We start from the raw sequence: 16,832 nt of genomic DNA on the forward strand, positions 1-16,832 counted from the left end.
TGGCTGCTAGAACAGGAAATATTTAGATGAAACAATTTCAGGTAGCACAGTGTGAATGAATGTATCTAATTGTTTTCCTTCTCCCATATGGCTTTAGTTTTCTTTAATGTCTTTGTTAAAAAAAAAAAATCAATCCAAAAGAAATGCCTTTAAAAGAAGTAGCTAAATGTTTTTGGCATTCAATGCACTGCATGCTTCTGTTACACAGTAGCTATTCACCCACTGTTTAATATGCAGTAGCATTTTAAAAGCCAGCCATACTCTCCTTTCTGTCACCAACTGTCTGAATCAATCTACTGTAAGACTGCAAAATACCTCTGGCTGTTTTCCTCACTAAAGCAAGCAACTGTGGGACAGACCTATTCTGCACTAGAGCTGCATTTCTTTTAAACAACTAAAAGTAACTTGGTTTACAGAAAGTCTGCACAAATAGTGTCATGCAAGATTTGTGGAGGAGACAGTACCTTTTAACAGACTAACCAATGCATTTGAGCAAAACAGACAAACCCTTTTAAGGTTTTCTTTGTAAGGAATAATATTAAACCAGTTTGCATCTAAAATAGGTATTTGGTCTCATAACGAAGAACAATTAATACAGGTGGTGATGAGAACTGTTGTCCAAAAAGACTTGAAATTTAAGCGTCTGTATAGGCCTTGAACCAAAATGGGAAATAGAATAAGAAAATCTCATTAGCTCTTTACATGTTTTCACTAGTTAATGATGTCTGCCATGTCCCAGTCCCTTTCATTTGTAGTAAATTGTTCAGCTTTTGGAGGGGCCTTGTGAGAGTCAGCATATGTGAGTGTATGTGTAAGTTATGCATGTATATGTACGAACTTACCGGTCCAGAGCTAATACCAGAATCTGGAATAAATTGCTTATAGTTCCAAATTGTTTTCATTGGCAGCTCAGTTCTGGTGGAAAATATAAGGTAGCTAGAGAAATAATTATGCTGCTTAAATAGCTCATAGGGTTATTATGGGATTTTTTTTGTTGTATGTTAGAGTGGTTGAGCTGTAAATTGCCCTGTACATAGTCTATTTCTGTTGATTTTGTTTGCAGTTACTCTGCTAACACCTGCCTAGCTGTTCAATCTGTGTAATTGGCTGGCTGCTCACACTTTTCCTGCATCCTGGTGGTTCTGGCTCTAAGTGAACTTGTTAACATCGTAACCATATAGACTCAAAATGCAGAAATTAGGCTTAAACTTACCTGTATTAATCAAATCACATCTACAGACAAGTTACTTTCTTTGATCAATAAACATGGATTTGAACCAGAGATCTGAATAAGGTGCGAGCAGTTCTAGCCCCTGCTAAAAAAGAATAAATGGTTTGTACATCAGCACTGCAGGACTGAGGCCTTGGGGACTGGCAGGCAAGGGCAATGTGCCCTTCTAATTTCCATTGAAGTTATGTTTTCAAGTTCAGCACTGAGTGTTTGCTGTTGATGTTATTTCCAATCAAAAAGTCAGCATTTAGCCAAAGCTTCTGTAAAAAGCTGTTCAAAATACAATTGTTCGTCTGCTTAGAAAAAGAAACTTAAGTTCTGCAGATGCAGAAAGTAACTGTGAAATCCAAGACTATTAATATTTCAAAGTGTTTTGGTGACATAATAGATCATGAAAGTAAGGCTTGTATGGTTTGTGATATTACCAGAAATCCAAGAAGTATTTATAGCTGCCTTCACACTTGGCTATATTTTTATTGTATTGAATACATTGATCCAAACATAAATGAAAATGACAGAAAGCTATGAGAACATGAAATAACAAATATTCTCTTTTGTTTCTGTCTCCTTTTAGCTTCAGTGTCTCATGCTTTCCACTTCTTCACTCAGCTATCTGTCTGCCCTCCTTTACCCTGGCCCCCATTTTTTATACCTAGATTTATTGGTATTTTTAGGTCCTTTGGATTCTTCTCCAATATTTCCTATTTTAAAGTGTGAAATACTTCTAATGCTACAGGGAATTTGTTTGCTCTGAAAACCAGTCCATAATTCAGTGCTTCTATGGTGCTTATTTGTGCTTATTTGGGCTTCCAAAGTCACTCCTTCAGTGTCACAGTGTTTACAGGCAGGCTTCAGCCCTAGCTAAGAGTTACTGTGGAAAAAAATCCACATCGGCCTAAGAAGAAATCATAGAATTGACTGAGGACTTCAAGCCACTGTTTGACTTTTGCTTCTAAATAAATTAGATGGGTTATAAAACCTGCCTTATGTACCTCTGTGTGTCAGAAATGTAAATTATTCATTTTTAAAAATATTATTACTCTTATGAAAGGATTTAACATTATGTTCTCCCTGCTATAACAAATGCTCTCTCTTTTTTTCTCTAATAAAATATAATTATTTAGTCCTGTCCCTAGTATTAGCTGGAAGAGGTCCGATGGAAACTCATTGACAAAAAAAATTCAGCACAGCAAAACCAAAGGAGTTCTTGAAATCCCAAATGTTCAGCAAGAAGATGAAGGCTTTTATGAGTGCATCACAGGAAACATTAGAGGAATAAACATTTCAAGAGGTCAATTATTTGTCTATGGTAAGTAGATTGATTAATGCTTTTGGGGGTTTTTTTAGTATGATGGTGTTCAGATGTATTTTGTAGATGAAGCCTATTAGCCACTTACTGCAGATAAGAAATGTAGTTCAGGTTAAGCTGATTAAATAATGATTGTAGGTCTGCAGTGACCTTCACTGAATTACATCCTCAGCAAATAAAGATATTTTGCATTTAAAACTCAGATTGAAAATGTGGGCTGTGACATGATGAAGTTGTAAAGGTTAATATGAAGCAGAAAGGAATCCCTAATACATTTGCATGAAACATTAAGGTCAGGCAGAAAGATTTACTCTCTGTAGCTCACAGCAGCATAAAGCTATGCTGTCCCAGATGCAGATCAGGGAAGGATTCATGAGGTTTTGGTTCATGTGGCTGTAAGATTATTTCACCTCTTATTCTAACTGAACTGTATTGCTCCATAAACAGATGAGAGCAAAGCAGGGGAAACTCATTCCACTGCTTCCCTCCTCCTTGTCTGTAAGTGGAGAATAATATATCTGTGAAACTGTTCTCCTTTTCCTTTTCCCTTCCCTCATGCATACATTTCTTGTGATGCAAGTCACACATGATGGTCCCTCATAGCCACAGCAAACGATATGCTCTTTAGCCCTATCGTTAATACTTAGGGAAAGTAACATATTTCAACATGAATAAGAAGGGAGATAACTTCTTTATCTCATACATCTTTCAAAAGGGTGGGAATAAAAACTAACACAACTCAAAAGTACGATAAAAGTAACAGTGAGGAAAAAATTACAGAAAGCTAGACTGAGCCTACAACTGACTAGCATCTGTTGAGACCTTGGAAAGTATTTTTTTTCTTTACAAGTAAATCTCCTCTAATGAAGAGTTGCAGGCTTTGCTGATAAACCACCAGTCTCCTGCAGCCATGACTAATATCAAGATACATGCCAGGAATACAGCAGTCTGCTGCTCTTTTGAATATTTAATTGCTTCTTTGCTTTTGGGGGGTTATTTTTATTCTCATTGCTCACTAATTTTTGCAGAACATCAATCAAGCAGTTCCATTAAAATTAAGTTGAGTAGATTACCTGGACATGATTGATAACAGAATAAGCAATTACAAAATTATGATCAGTTAATGCAATCTAAAACAATGAGCTTATTAAATGTGTTTTGTAAATTAATTAATAGCTGTTCATAGTGAAATATATAAACAGCAGTCATGAAGCTTTTGTACAAGTTTGGTTTTTATCATATTAGGAGTGGGCTGGTATATTGTCTGTATAATTGACTTCCTCTTGCTTAATTTCTGTGCTGCGCTGCTCTTGCTCAGTAGGCAGCTTGTCTCGAGGAAGTAGGGTTTATTTCCTGGACATTGTCTGTTGCTCTCTGTTTGATACTTAGATCCCGTGCCATAGGCACTCAGAACAATAAAAATTACGTGTAATTAGAATCACTTCTAAGCATGGGGAGCTGTATCCCAGATACTTTCCCATTCTGGGAAGCAGCTTGTTGGCATGGTATTGTTGGACAATGTTGAAGTCCTTTGTTGGGACAGAGTCATGAGCTACCTGCAGGGCCATGCTGTAGAGGGAGGCTTATTCTGCTGGTCTCAAAGGATAATGATTATCTTCTTAAAATTGAATTGTTTTATGTAAGAACTGCATATATGTATATATATGTATATATATATGGAGACTACAGCATTATAATTTAATAACCCAGCCAAACATTTTTCACAGGATGTTAGGACACCAGCTGCTCATGGTAGAGGTTATCTCACTTGCATGTGGCTTTGGTCTGTCCCAAAGTTAACTGGATGTCAGTTGTTTTCTGTAGGTCTTATTCACCTACATCTTGACAACTATTCTAAATGTCAGCCTGCTCAAGATAATTCCTGCTTAGTTGAATAATAGTACTTAGTTGGATATTTACAGAGCTCATATGTGATTCCTGAAAGTTCTGCTACTACACAGAAATTAATTTAAGCCAATGTGCCACAAGTATTCAGAAAGTGTTACCCTAATCTGAGTAGTGCTGTTTCTTTTGTGTATTATTTGTGTGGTAAATTACAACCAAACAACCCATGGTCTCAGATATGTGAGTAAAATAGAGGGGTAATATTTGTAATCCATGTTTTTTATTAACTGACAAATGACTGAAATTTCTGGTTTTGGTGCACAGATTCAAGTACCTTTAGAGGAAGACTGTTTCTCAAAAAGAAGTAGTCACAGTGCTTTCAGAGAGCATGACCAGAATTTCAGACATATAAAATCACTGCTTCTGCAAACTTTGCCTATAAAAATGAATAATAACTAAACCAACTGCCTGCCTACCAGCCACTTGATCTCTAACATTTTTTCCCAAGTTTGTCCTGATGCTTAATGCTAAGGAATTGTTTTGCAAAATTTACTTAAGATATGGAAAGAATGTGTTGGACAAATACTAATTAGCCTTGCTCAGTTCATTAATTAATGGCAACATACTTCCAGTGACTTCGCTTTTCTCCTGTTTAAAATGATTTTCATATTCATTTCAGCACTCCCTGAATGGGATAAAAAAATCCAAAATGCCTTTCTGTCTCTCTATGACAGTTTATTTGGGGAATGTAAGGCTAAGGGAAAACCAAGCCCTTCCTACAGTTGGTTAAAAAATGGCCAGCCATTCACACCAGAGGTAAGGTTCCTGTTGTTTTGTTTGCTTTCTTGCTCATCTTTTGGGTTAGTTAGTTTGGGTTTTTTTTCATGATTTAGTAATGACATTCATTCTACAGTGCATTATCTTTTAGAATCATAGAATATTTAGGGTTAGAAAGGATCTTAAGATCATCTAGTTCCAACCCGCCTGCCATGGGCAAGGACACCTCACACTATCCAGAAACACTAAACACATTTGTAGACATAATCTGTAATTTGGGGAATCAGTAAAATGCCAAATGTCTGTTTGTGGAAGTATATTTCAGAGCTGGCATTATAAAATTGCCTTTAACTTGTGTTTTAATTCTGTTTGTGTTCTTAGTCTGTAGGCTGGATAATCTTTGGTCTCATGCAGTACGGCAATTCTTATGCTATCTTAATCCTTTAACTGAATTAGCTATGAAAATCAGGTAATATTGAGATTAATACTTTTCTGGCACTATACAGTGAAATAATAGACTAAAGAAAACTTTGTAAGGAGAAGGTGAATAAGTGAAAGAACTTTCTTAAAGGAAAAAGAAGGATCAAGTGGAAAGGGAAGTAGTGAAGTGAAAGGATTGCAGGAGGAGAGAGGCAATTGATTGAAGCTCACTTGAACCTGATCAGATACTTATGCAGACAGGTCTTCGAAACCCTTTGTCTTTTTCCAGGCAGTATAATTATACTTCTGTGATGGCTATGCTTTGGCACATTTGTCTTCTAATCTTCAGTTGTTGGCAGCCTCATGGAGAATGACTTCTGTGGCAAGAGGCTCTTTGCTGCGTTTGCATTCTGCTGAGGCCAAGTTTTCCTCTTTTATTAAACACCTATTCAGCATCAGGCATAAAATGGCATGGCTCATCTGCAATGTATTTTTACTTTGTTGGAAAAAAATAATCCTGTGATTAATTTCTGTCTAGCAATAACAGATACAGAATAATTTCCAAAACATATGGGGGGAATTAGCACCTGCTGGGTTGCAGAACTAGGACTTGTTTGGCTTAATACTATTTCTTTGAAACAATTGGAGTGGACTCCAATCTTCCTTATGATTTTCTGCTGGATTAGTCCTAAATGGAATCCAACTAGCATCTGAGAAGGCTAGGCAGAATTTACTTGGATTGCAATTTTCCTAAACCTGATCTTATTGTCACCTCTTCCTAAGTAATAATATCTAGTTTTTCTCTTTGAAGACAGTGATATTTAAAATCTGTCACTTAGATCATATCATTTCAATAAAAAAGAATAAAACACTCTACAGACATTTTCAACCAACATTTTCACAGTACTTACAGTATATTGTAAATGGAATACTTCAGGCAACAAAAATGTGGAATGCTGTTGCTCAATGGACAAAATGGATAGGTTAGAGGTGAAAGTACAAGGAAGGTGTAATAAAATATTCAGTCTTTCACAGCACCCTGCTCAATGGAAGGATCATAGGAAGATTACCTTCCAGGCACTTTACACCTTGGGGATGGCTCTGAAGATGTTGTCTACTCTTTGTCAAACCTGTATTTCTGACCACCTAGTTGGTCATCCCTGCATTATTGCTGCTTGTGTACACAGCATGCTTTATTCTTCTTTTTGTCTGCATAGCTCAAAAGAGCTAGCAGAGAATGGTGGGGAATTCAGCATGTGTATGAAACATGAGAGTTGCTTCAGGAAGGGGTTAAACATTCAAAGGATGATTGTAAAAGTAGAATGCGACGAGAGGATAGCAAACAGCCTGAAGGTAAAATTAAGTATGCAAAAAATATCTGTAGTGAGAGCCTCAAAAAACCAGAAAATTTAACAGTGGATAAGTAATGTAATGTTGTTAATTAGTTTGCAACACACCAGCCATACCAACCGCAGGCTGTGCTCTCATCAAATTTCCAAGCTAAACAAGGTTGGGCTGGATCAGTTCTTGGTTGGGAGACCTCCAAGGAAAAGCCAGAGTATAGAGAAATAGAGCTCCATGGCTCAATAGGTGGCACTCTCCCCTCTGCAAGTGGGGCAGGAGAAATCCCCCCAACAGGTTGTTCAACTGGCTTATCTGTGGCCACACAAAAAGTCATGTTTTATAAGTTTACCAGGTCACAAATAGGTTTTAGATGTTTGCAACTGTTCAGCAAAGACTGTACTGTATACTCAATGTATGCTCCTATTACTGGTTCAGAGGCAGTAAAGCCAGATTAAAGGAGCAGTGTAATAGCAGTATCAGTTATTTCAGACTTGCACTTGGTGATGGTGTTTATAATCCCTGTTGTGGGTTTCTTCCAAACTCACCAGTTTTGGGGGTCAGGTTCTCCTCTCCTCCTCAATGGAGCTATTACTGTCTCTAGAGGTTAGCAATTGTAAAATCACAATGTTATTATCTTGAAGTTATGTCTCTAGCATGAAACAGGCTTTTTTCTATTTGCCAAAATAGAGCAGATGAAACTCCTTTAAGTACACCTAAACCTAAGCTCTGGTCCAAATTTACCTACTGTGTAGTTTTCTCTATTTTGGCAGAATTGCACTGAAGAAATTTAGTGTGTATAAAATTCAAGCTATGAGGGGTATGCTCTCCCTCCAATCTGAACTGCTGCCTGTGGGTTTCCAATAGGAATATAAGAGTTGGTTTTCAGTAGAGCTTTTTCAGTAGATCATTTTTCTATGGCTTCTGATCTGATGACATTTGAAATGTTTCCATTATCTGAGCACCTCTGTCTCCTGTAGAGCTTCTCTGATCATCTTAGATCATCATCATCTGATTTATCTAATCGGATGAGGGAGTAGGCCATGTTTCACCATGGCCTCAGACAAGGCTGCTAGTGCAGCTTCTTCGGAGCCATATGGAACATGCTCCAGGCTCCCAGCATGGAGCAGCCATACCTGCTCTATGGTAACCACTTCAGCGTCTGCTTCACAGTGAAGCATACCCACAGATTCACAATTCAGCAAGGCACAGAAATGCATGCCACAGCTGGAACATCTGGGCAAACCTGCCTAAGGCAATGACATTGCGACATGTGCCTCATGTTGTTGGAAAGTTTGACGAAGCTAAGAGGTCTGAAAACATTACCATCATCATATAGTAAGGTATACATCACATTTTATATTTCTGACATATTCATCCACACTGCTTCCAGATAAATTAACATTTCTGCTTCTGACTTATGATCAGTAACACCAGTGTGATACCAAAAACTTTGGGATTGTACATTCATTGTCTCCGTCAGTGTTTTTACTTATTTTTCTTTATCAGAAAGAATTCACATAGAAAATGGAACTCTTATCATACCTATGCTGAATATGTCAGACTCTGGCCCCTATCAGTGTGTGGCAGAAAACAAGTACAGTACTATTTATGCCAATGATGAGTTGTGGGTGGATAGGTGAGTAAATGTCACTAAAATGAGCAGCTGCTGAGTATGAAATGATACTCATTGGATAAAAATTGAAATTAAGGAATTAGTAGATTACATTCCACCTGGCAGTTCAAGTCTGTTGATATTTCTTTGCTGCTTGCTTTTCACCCACATACAAATGTTCTTTTAATTTTATTTCATGACTGGCCTGGGGGAAGAATCTAATCCGTCTATGGTCTTTTTTTTAACACATACACACAAGTTTAATGAATGCTGTTTCACACTTAGTATTTTGGGTTATTAATAGTTATTCTGCAGTTTTTAAGTCATTTGAGAAAGCAAGAAAAATAGTTTTAACTATAAATAAAGAGCATATGGCAAATACATATACAAAAACAAATAACATGTAGCAAGTAATCTCATTAATGATTACTAATGATGCACATAAAATGGAATTTGCACATATATGTAGTCTGTTATAGATATTAAAATATAAAGTTTGTTCAATAGCCAAATACTAATGAAACTAGTAAAAGACTTTAAGAGCACCTAACTGTTGTATAGTTCTTGTTATATAGTTTTTTCCTTCAAGAGTGAATTTTCACATAAACTACTGAAAAAATAAATATTTTCAGCAAACAGTGACAGGTTTTGAACAGAAAGCCATTGAAAATCTGTGATTATAACTGAATACTCTCTGCAGATGAGTACATGTGACTGGTATCAGGAGTTTGATGTTTATCCTGCTGACATAGCTCTGCTCAGGGTTCTTCGTCATAGATAGAGCTATTCTCCCAGCCTGCAGATAACCCTAAGGAAAGATTGTCAGAGCAGACAGTTTCTAAGTAGACAGAACAGCATAGACATTAAATAAGACACAATGAATTTCATTCTTTGGTACTTAAATACATCTTTTCTGTTAAATACATGTACTTTCACCAAAACCTCAAACACAAAGAAATTATTGGATACACCTACTATGTAACTCGGAAGAGTTTAGCAAGTTCTTTTAGTAACATGTGAGCTGCATACTGCTCTGCTCTTTCTTGTTCTGTTTTCAGCTGCAGCACCTGATTTTTCCAAAAATCGTGTGGAAAAAAAATATCTGTTGTTCAAATTGGAGGTGAAGTTACAATTGGGTGTAAACCAAGCGCTCCTCCTAGAGCAGTTATTAACTGGAGAAAGGGCCCAGAGGTTCTGCCCCAGAACAAAAGGTATCCTCATAAACCAGTTGCTGGATTGGTGGGAGTTCTCTGTTTTAATAGCATAATTTAAACACAGCTGAAGCACAGCTAGCTTAGCATTGCTTTTGGCAGCTCATTAATGCAAAACTTTGATGCCAGAGACCTCTTTGTCTTTAGTGGTGGCCATACGGTTCTGTGGATATAAACCTGGTTGAGAACAAAGCCAAACTGAATGCATGCGGGTAATTGTATGATACATATGTTTGTGTTCATCAGCAGTTAATTCACTGCAATGCTATCAGAGCTGACTGTTTACCGCACACAAAGCCGGAGTGAATCAGCTTCATGTAGGAAACATCAATGGAGGCTTCAGGGAAACGGACTATACCCCCAGGCTATGGCGTAATTGCTTCACAGCTGTACAGGTTGTATAATAAGCCATAACTACATCAGCCTCCATATTCTGTCTCTTCTGTTTAGGGAGGATTTAGCCACTGGACCAGCATACTGGTATACTCCCCCAGCAACTGGAATGGGGTTGCATGGTCTTTGTAGGGCTTTATTGACATTTTGTCTGTGATGGCCAATAGCTCATCTGTGAGTTAATACAAACCATCTACATTATTACATGCTAAGGTCAATTAAATAGTAAAGCATTAAAATCAAAAGCAACTTAGGCTGTGAACAGTATGTACAATATATAACTGTGATGATATTTCCATATTCAAATGTAGACAGAAAAATGGGCAACACTGTCTAAGAAAGAATTGTAATCTCTATTAGCAACCCTTTTAGTTCACAAATATAATAGCGACATTGTGTTAGCCTATTATAATTTTAAAAGTCCAAACCCAGAATTAGTAATTCAAAACACCCTGGAAATTGAACACCAGATTTTGTGCATAGGACTTCACAGAGGTTAGTTTGGGTGACATAAGACATAATACATTAAAAACAACATTATCTAAAACTGACACAAAGAAGTAACATACAATGCAGCTAAAAGTAAATCAGAGAAGTATTTGTGAAAGAAAGTACAAATCTGAGAAGTATTTCACATACATGCTTGCAATGAAACAGCAATATTTGGGTAAACAACCCATGCCACACGTCATAGAGACCTTTCCAATTTTCCCCACTTTCACCAATAGCAGTTACATTTTTAACTGCCCGGCTGATGATGAAAAATAATTTCCTTTTTAGTGTTCAGTCAAATCTTTATTTGCATTTTGATTGTACTGTCTATTCAACAAAGAGCTGCTCATCCTATCAGACACAGCCTATCCCTACAGTATGCTCAGTATACAGTTTGCTACAGGCAGTCCCTGGATTTTTCTGACATTGAAAAAAGGAGTGAGGAGAGCACTGTTTAAGACTTAGAATTTAAACAGTTGAATTAAGCCTAGATCTTGAGATTCTGGTAGCCTGATATTCCCCCATCTAATTTGCTTATAAAAATACTTACATATAGCATACAGTATTTACATGTGCTTCTGTATTAATTTACTAGCAATAATTATAAGCACATTGTAATTTTTGAGCATCCCAGAAGGCCTTCTGGTGTTTAGCAGGAGTAAACAAAAGGAGCTGAATTTACACTGAGGCAAAGGGAGAAATTGTTTAAACTCTGTGTGCAAAATATTACCACTGATGCAAAGTAGAATTTGAGGTTTTTTTGATTGTTAAATGACAAAATAGTTAATGTCACAGTTTTAAATCATCTATATAGTATTTTTCTAGAGATCCTTGTGAGAGAAAGCAGAAAATGAAATAAGGATTTGTATGGCTGTAATAAAATACACAGCTAATTAAAGTACTAAAATCACATGTATCTTTGCTCCTAATAAATAGAAGGAACCTGGTCTGCCTTTCTCTATATATATCATTAATCCCTGACATGTCACATGAAGATTAACTGTTTTTATGAATTTATTACTGCTCCCTTTTTATTGCCCAGCAACTATAATCTCTATGGACTCCTCTACTAGCTTTAAAAAAAATATAAAATAAAAAACTGGTGCAGTTAGAAGTGCTGAAAAAAAAAAAAAAGGAAATACAAATCCTTTACTGTTGTAAACCAAAACAGTGATGGACACATTGCTAAATAAATCAGATCACATAACTTCTTCAGAATATTATAGAAATTCAGTCTTTTGTTACAGAAATAGTGCAACTAGACCTATTCTACCTTAAGGATAAGAATATTCTTTCTTTTCCACATTCTTCCTTTCAGTCATGATAATAGTTTATTTGTAATAGTCATGCATACATGATCACTGCTCTCCCTGATCATATGAGTTTCACAGTATGACAAGATAACACTGCTTTATATTAATGTTAATTTGTAAGTATGCATAGAGAAGTGTGTTAACTCGGAAAGGCTAATTAATAGACGATATTAATTAAAGCACCATGAAATATTTTTTATTTCCTCTGAGGATTTATTTAACAAGCATTTTTAGGTTTATGAAGTTGCAGTATTTGGGCTCCTGATAGTTGAAAAATATGTTAACATTTCCTGAGTCTGAATCTTTTGCAGTGGGCCAGAACTGGAGGTCCTTAGCCCTTGATCCCCTTTACAGGGCACAGACAGTTTATGCCAGTCTTGCTTGTCTCTCTCATTTTCTCTGCAGCTTGGATGCATCATTGCCCAGATCGTCAATAGACTGTATGCTCTGATTTATGTAAAATATTTTATTGAAATTGATGCATATATGTATATCCTAAAAAAAAAAAAAACAGATAAATGAGGTTTTATATTAGATGGCAAAACAAAACCTAAACATACCTGTACGAGGTCTGCTTACTACTCCCAGTCTTCATGTCCCCTCTCCTTTGAGTATTTGTCCTGGGTTCAACAGTAGCGGTCTTTTTTCTCCTTCTTAGTAGCTGGTGCAGTGCTGTGTTTTTGACTTTCAGCCTGGGAACAGCACTGATAACACCAATGTTTTTAGTTGCTGCTCAGTAGTGTTTAGTCTGACCAAAGAGTTTCTGAGTCTCATGCTCTGCCAGAGAGGAGGGGAAGCTAGGAGGAAGCAGAGACAGGACACCTGACCCAAACTAGCCAGAGGTATTTCATACCCCAGTATATAAACTGGGGGCAGTTACCTGGAAGGGTGAGATCACTGGGCTGGATATCGGTTGGTGGGTGGTGAGCAGTTGTATTCTCTTCCCTTGTTAATTCCCTTATCATTATTATGATTGGTGGTAGCAGTAGTGGTTTGTGTTATACCTTAGTTACTGGACTGTTCTTATCTCAACCCGTGGGGGCTACATTCTTTTGATTCTCCTCCCCATCCCTCCGGGAGTGGGGGGAAGGAAGGGAGGGGGCAGTGAGAGAGTGGCTGCATGGCTGGGCTTAAACCACAACAGTATTCTATTTTAAAAATTTCAGAAATAGCTAAATTCCAGCTTCATTCATATGGCTCACACCCTTAGTTATGGGATTTATCTTTGGTTCTTGCTACTTGCCTCCTTAGAGAGGGAATTCAAGGTTATCAGCAGCAGGAATCAAAAAGAAATTCCACATTGCTTGGCTAATCCTAGCTACTTTTACGTGCTCTCTCTTCGTGTGATCCTGTGGTCAGCTTCTTTGGATCATGTAGCAGTACAGCTGCAGGTTTTCGTTTGGACAATTAACCCTCTTCTTTGGATCAAAGTCTTGAGAAACTGGCTTTCAGGAGCAACATCACTTGTCTGGTGGACAACTGTTTGAAAAGATTGGTTGCCCTTTGTCAAAGGTGTGACTTCTTTCTGGCATGTGCTGTGGATTTTAGCTCAATGTAGAAATGAAATGTGACGAAGAACAAGCTTAATGTTTTGAACTCCAGCCCTGTAGATTTTGACATAGATAAGAGCTATTTTCATATATGGTCATATATTCTCAGCAAGTGCAACAGGGCTTTTCTTCATCTCACTTCTCCCTGCTATCACCCCACATGTCCATTGAGGAAGAGTAGAAGGGAACAGTTCATATATTCAATAAAGCAAATTTGCAAGTCTAGACACTGATCTCATCATAAAAATATGTCTTGTTAGTGCCTTCAGTGGATTCAGGATGAGATCCCTCAAGGGAAACTTATAAAAATCCTTTTTGACTTAATCATTTAATAAATGGGAATTGCAGCCCCTTTTGCTTTACCAGAGAGAGGTGCTATTCCCTCACCGTGAGTTGAGGATCACCAAACACTCTAGTGAATGCATACAAACATATGTGATTCACTCCACTCAGAATCTAAATTAGGATAGCTAAGAAATTACGTAGGCTGAAAGAATGCATTACTCATACTTTCCATGCATTAATAATCAGTAATAAGCAAATATTCATAATTTAAATAGTTTTCTGGGACTGGACAAGAAGTATGTTTAGGGGTCAATAACATATGCTCAATGCTTGTTGGCTCCTAGCCTTGCGTTCAGGATTCAGTTTAGTCCCATCTCTGTGAATGATGATAATTGATTCTCTGCCATAAATAAAGCTGCTCTGTGTGATAAAATCATCCCTCCCATTCTACACTTAATTTTGGTGTTTTGCACTCAATTTCTTGCCATTATTCAAAGAAAACATGGGAGAACAATTAAGTACCAAAATGAAAACCTGTCTTTCAACAGTGGACCTGAAGACATCTAACTCTATGGGTGGGGGCAATTATCTGGTAATTGCTGAAGTCTTACAGCTGCCCCTTGGAATGTCAAAATCAAGGGGATTTTCCTGCTCTCATATGAAATGCAACGACCCAACAGGTTTCATTACTTGCAAAGTGAGGTCTGCCCACAGCTGTGTGCTGCATCTGAATTGCTTTATCAGTCTCCTGGGCAGGACCCTTCTACTACAGCCTTCAGAGCACTTGTGGTCACCATCTGTTTCTGCATATCTTCTGCTGCTCCACTGCTTCCAAAACCATGTACCTCTTAACACATTTTAAACTTTTTTGTTATTTGAGAAAAGAATCCTCTCTTGCAATTGCTGCTGTAATTAGAGAGATAACGAGTTAAAAAATAAAGGGAATTAATTGGTAAACAGGAGGAGTCCTCAATCAACTGATCAAATACAACATACAGTGCACATTGCAGTGTGAAATAGCATTTCAGCTTGAAACAATTTGAGAAGAAATGTGTCAGGGCAGTTCAACAAACTTCAATGAAACATTTCAATTAAGAGAATGTCAACACTGTTTGTTTAGCTTGTACTGAAACCTTACAGAATATCCGTTATCTTTAAAAAAGCCCAACAAACATCAAAACCACATCTGCTTGGGGAGGAATCAACACAGAATGGATTGAAAATTCCAAAATTTGAACTAGTCTACTAACAAAGGAGAAGATTGATGTCACTTAACTTTAATTTAGCTGAAGTCAATATTTGGTCTGCAGTAGTTATTTACATTTCTTCAACTCTGTCTTACATGAGATACCTAAGTTCTAGATGAGCAAAGCTGGGGAGATGAAACCTATATACAATGCCTGAAAAAAAACCCTATCTATATTGAAGTCAGACCAGATGACTAGCACAGGCAAAGAGCTTTGCTTGTCATGCTGCTTAATGCTTAAACCACCCTGCTTTACGCACCCCCTATTTGGAGATGAAGGTGGTGTAGACATTTGTATGCTGGTAGCAAGTTTCATATAAAATATATTTTCTCATGCTATTCCAGCTTTCTCAGCAATGTGGCTATGTGAATAGCAATGGGATATTAATATTACTATTATTTTATTTTTTAAATCAGGTATTTGAAGCCTGGATTAAGTGTATCCCTATTTTTTATCCTTCTTGCTTTTCTACAAAAAGGAGCTTTGCATAGCTTTGATATGCCTTAACCCTTCTATCTTATCAGTGTCTGTATGCTTGTAAAGAAGTTCATTTCCTGTTTTAGTTTTTCAATAGAGCACTTGAAAAGTGAGCATTGGTGATCACAGCAATTTCAGATATCTTGGACGCCATCATTGTAAGTCAACATGAATACAAATTAAGCTTATCTGCTGATGAAATTCTACTTTTGCTTAGGGAACCAACAGAATTGATTCCACATCTGCTAAATCTGATTAATCACTTCAGTTCTATTCCTTGCTGACAAATTGACAGAAATCAAAGGCATGGATTCACCTGCCTGCTTCCAGTGTTTGGTCTGAACTTACATATTAAGATATGGGAACTTCTACAAAAGCTGAGATTGCTGTATAGAATTGCCTTGGTTTTTCAACCCTCAGGCCACATTGCCATTGTATATTTGGTGCTAACCAGACAAAGTCATCATTATACCCTTCCTGAGGGAATGCTGAGAGCTGCAAGGTATATTCTATGTTCTAGGTAAAATAGCTTATGCTCATAATTATAGTTTCTATATAAAGGTAGCGGAAGAGAGGGTGCTGCAAAAGACTAAAGGAGACAGCTATAATATATTCCTTGAATATTTGTTTGCTACCAGCAGTGGTATTTTTCTGGTTTCAGCATTGGCTGTAGACATAAGTGTGCAAGCATTGGTCCATGCATTCCTCTCAATAATGTCATTGAATCTAGGAGGAATATAAAACATGGCAGCACTCACTGAAGAGCGAGTACACATGGGCAGAAATATTTGGTAATCCTGCACAACTAACAATATTGTCATTAAAAAAGTTTTACAACCAAAGGATTGCTCAGTCTGACCTGAAGTACCTTCAGTCTTTTCTTCTTTGTGTCCTCCATGTTTCCAGTTATGTCTATCTTCTCCCCCAGGCTGAGGGTGAAGACACTGGTATGGAAAGCATATAAGTGAACGATGAGGATGGAGATACAAGGAAAAGAAAGAATGAGCACAGATGAGGGAAAGAAAAATACAATATTTTATTTTTTCTTCTTAATCTTATTCTGCTTTGTTTTTTCACTTTCTTCTTTCTCTCATCTCTTTCCATTTGAAGTCAATCCATTGCAGAGTAATGAGAAGGAGAAAGGGACATCCTTTGCTACTTGACCCAATGAAAAGCTGGCACGCACCAGGTAGAGAATATTACTGCAGTGGAAGATATAAGAAAAGGGCTTTTCATTTCTATTCTCTCTCCTTAGAGAGTTTCATAATGGAACAAGCCAATAAACCTAATTTCATTATGTATTACTGACTACTTAATGCAATAGTG

The 16,832-nt window shown here is 37.2% G+C and overlaps 1 protein-coding gene across 1 annotated transcript in view; it reads left to right on the top strand.

Moving 5' to 3' along the window:
* Nucleotides 1–16,832, top strand: part of LOC101868936 (contactin-6) — an 88,768-nt gene that overhangs the window by 38,739 nt on the left and 33,197 nt on the right. Inside the window, 5 exon segments of the mRNA XM_034066202.1 lie at nucleotides 2,356–2,540; nucleotides 5,065–5,206; nucleotides 8,437–8,558; nucleotides 9,594–9,628; nucleotides 9,631–9,749. Of these exon segments, the coding sequence (XP_033922093.1) occupies nucleotides 2,356–2,540; nucleotides 5,065–5,206; nucleotides 8,437–8,558; nucleotides 9,594–9,628; nucleotides 9,631–9,749 (603 nt within the window).

This window comes from Melopsittacus undulatus, chromosome 9 (assembly GCF_012275295.1).
Source record: "Melopsittacus undulatus isolate bMelUnd1 chromosome 9, bMelUnd1.mat.Z, whole genome shotgun sequence".
Lineage (NCBI taxonomy): Eukaryota > Metazoa > Chordata > Aves > Psittaciformes > Psittaculidae > Melopsittacus > Melopsittacus undulatus.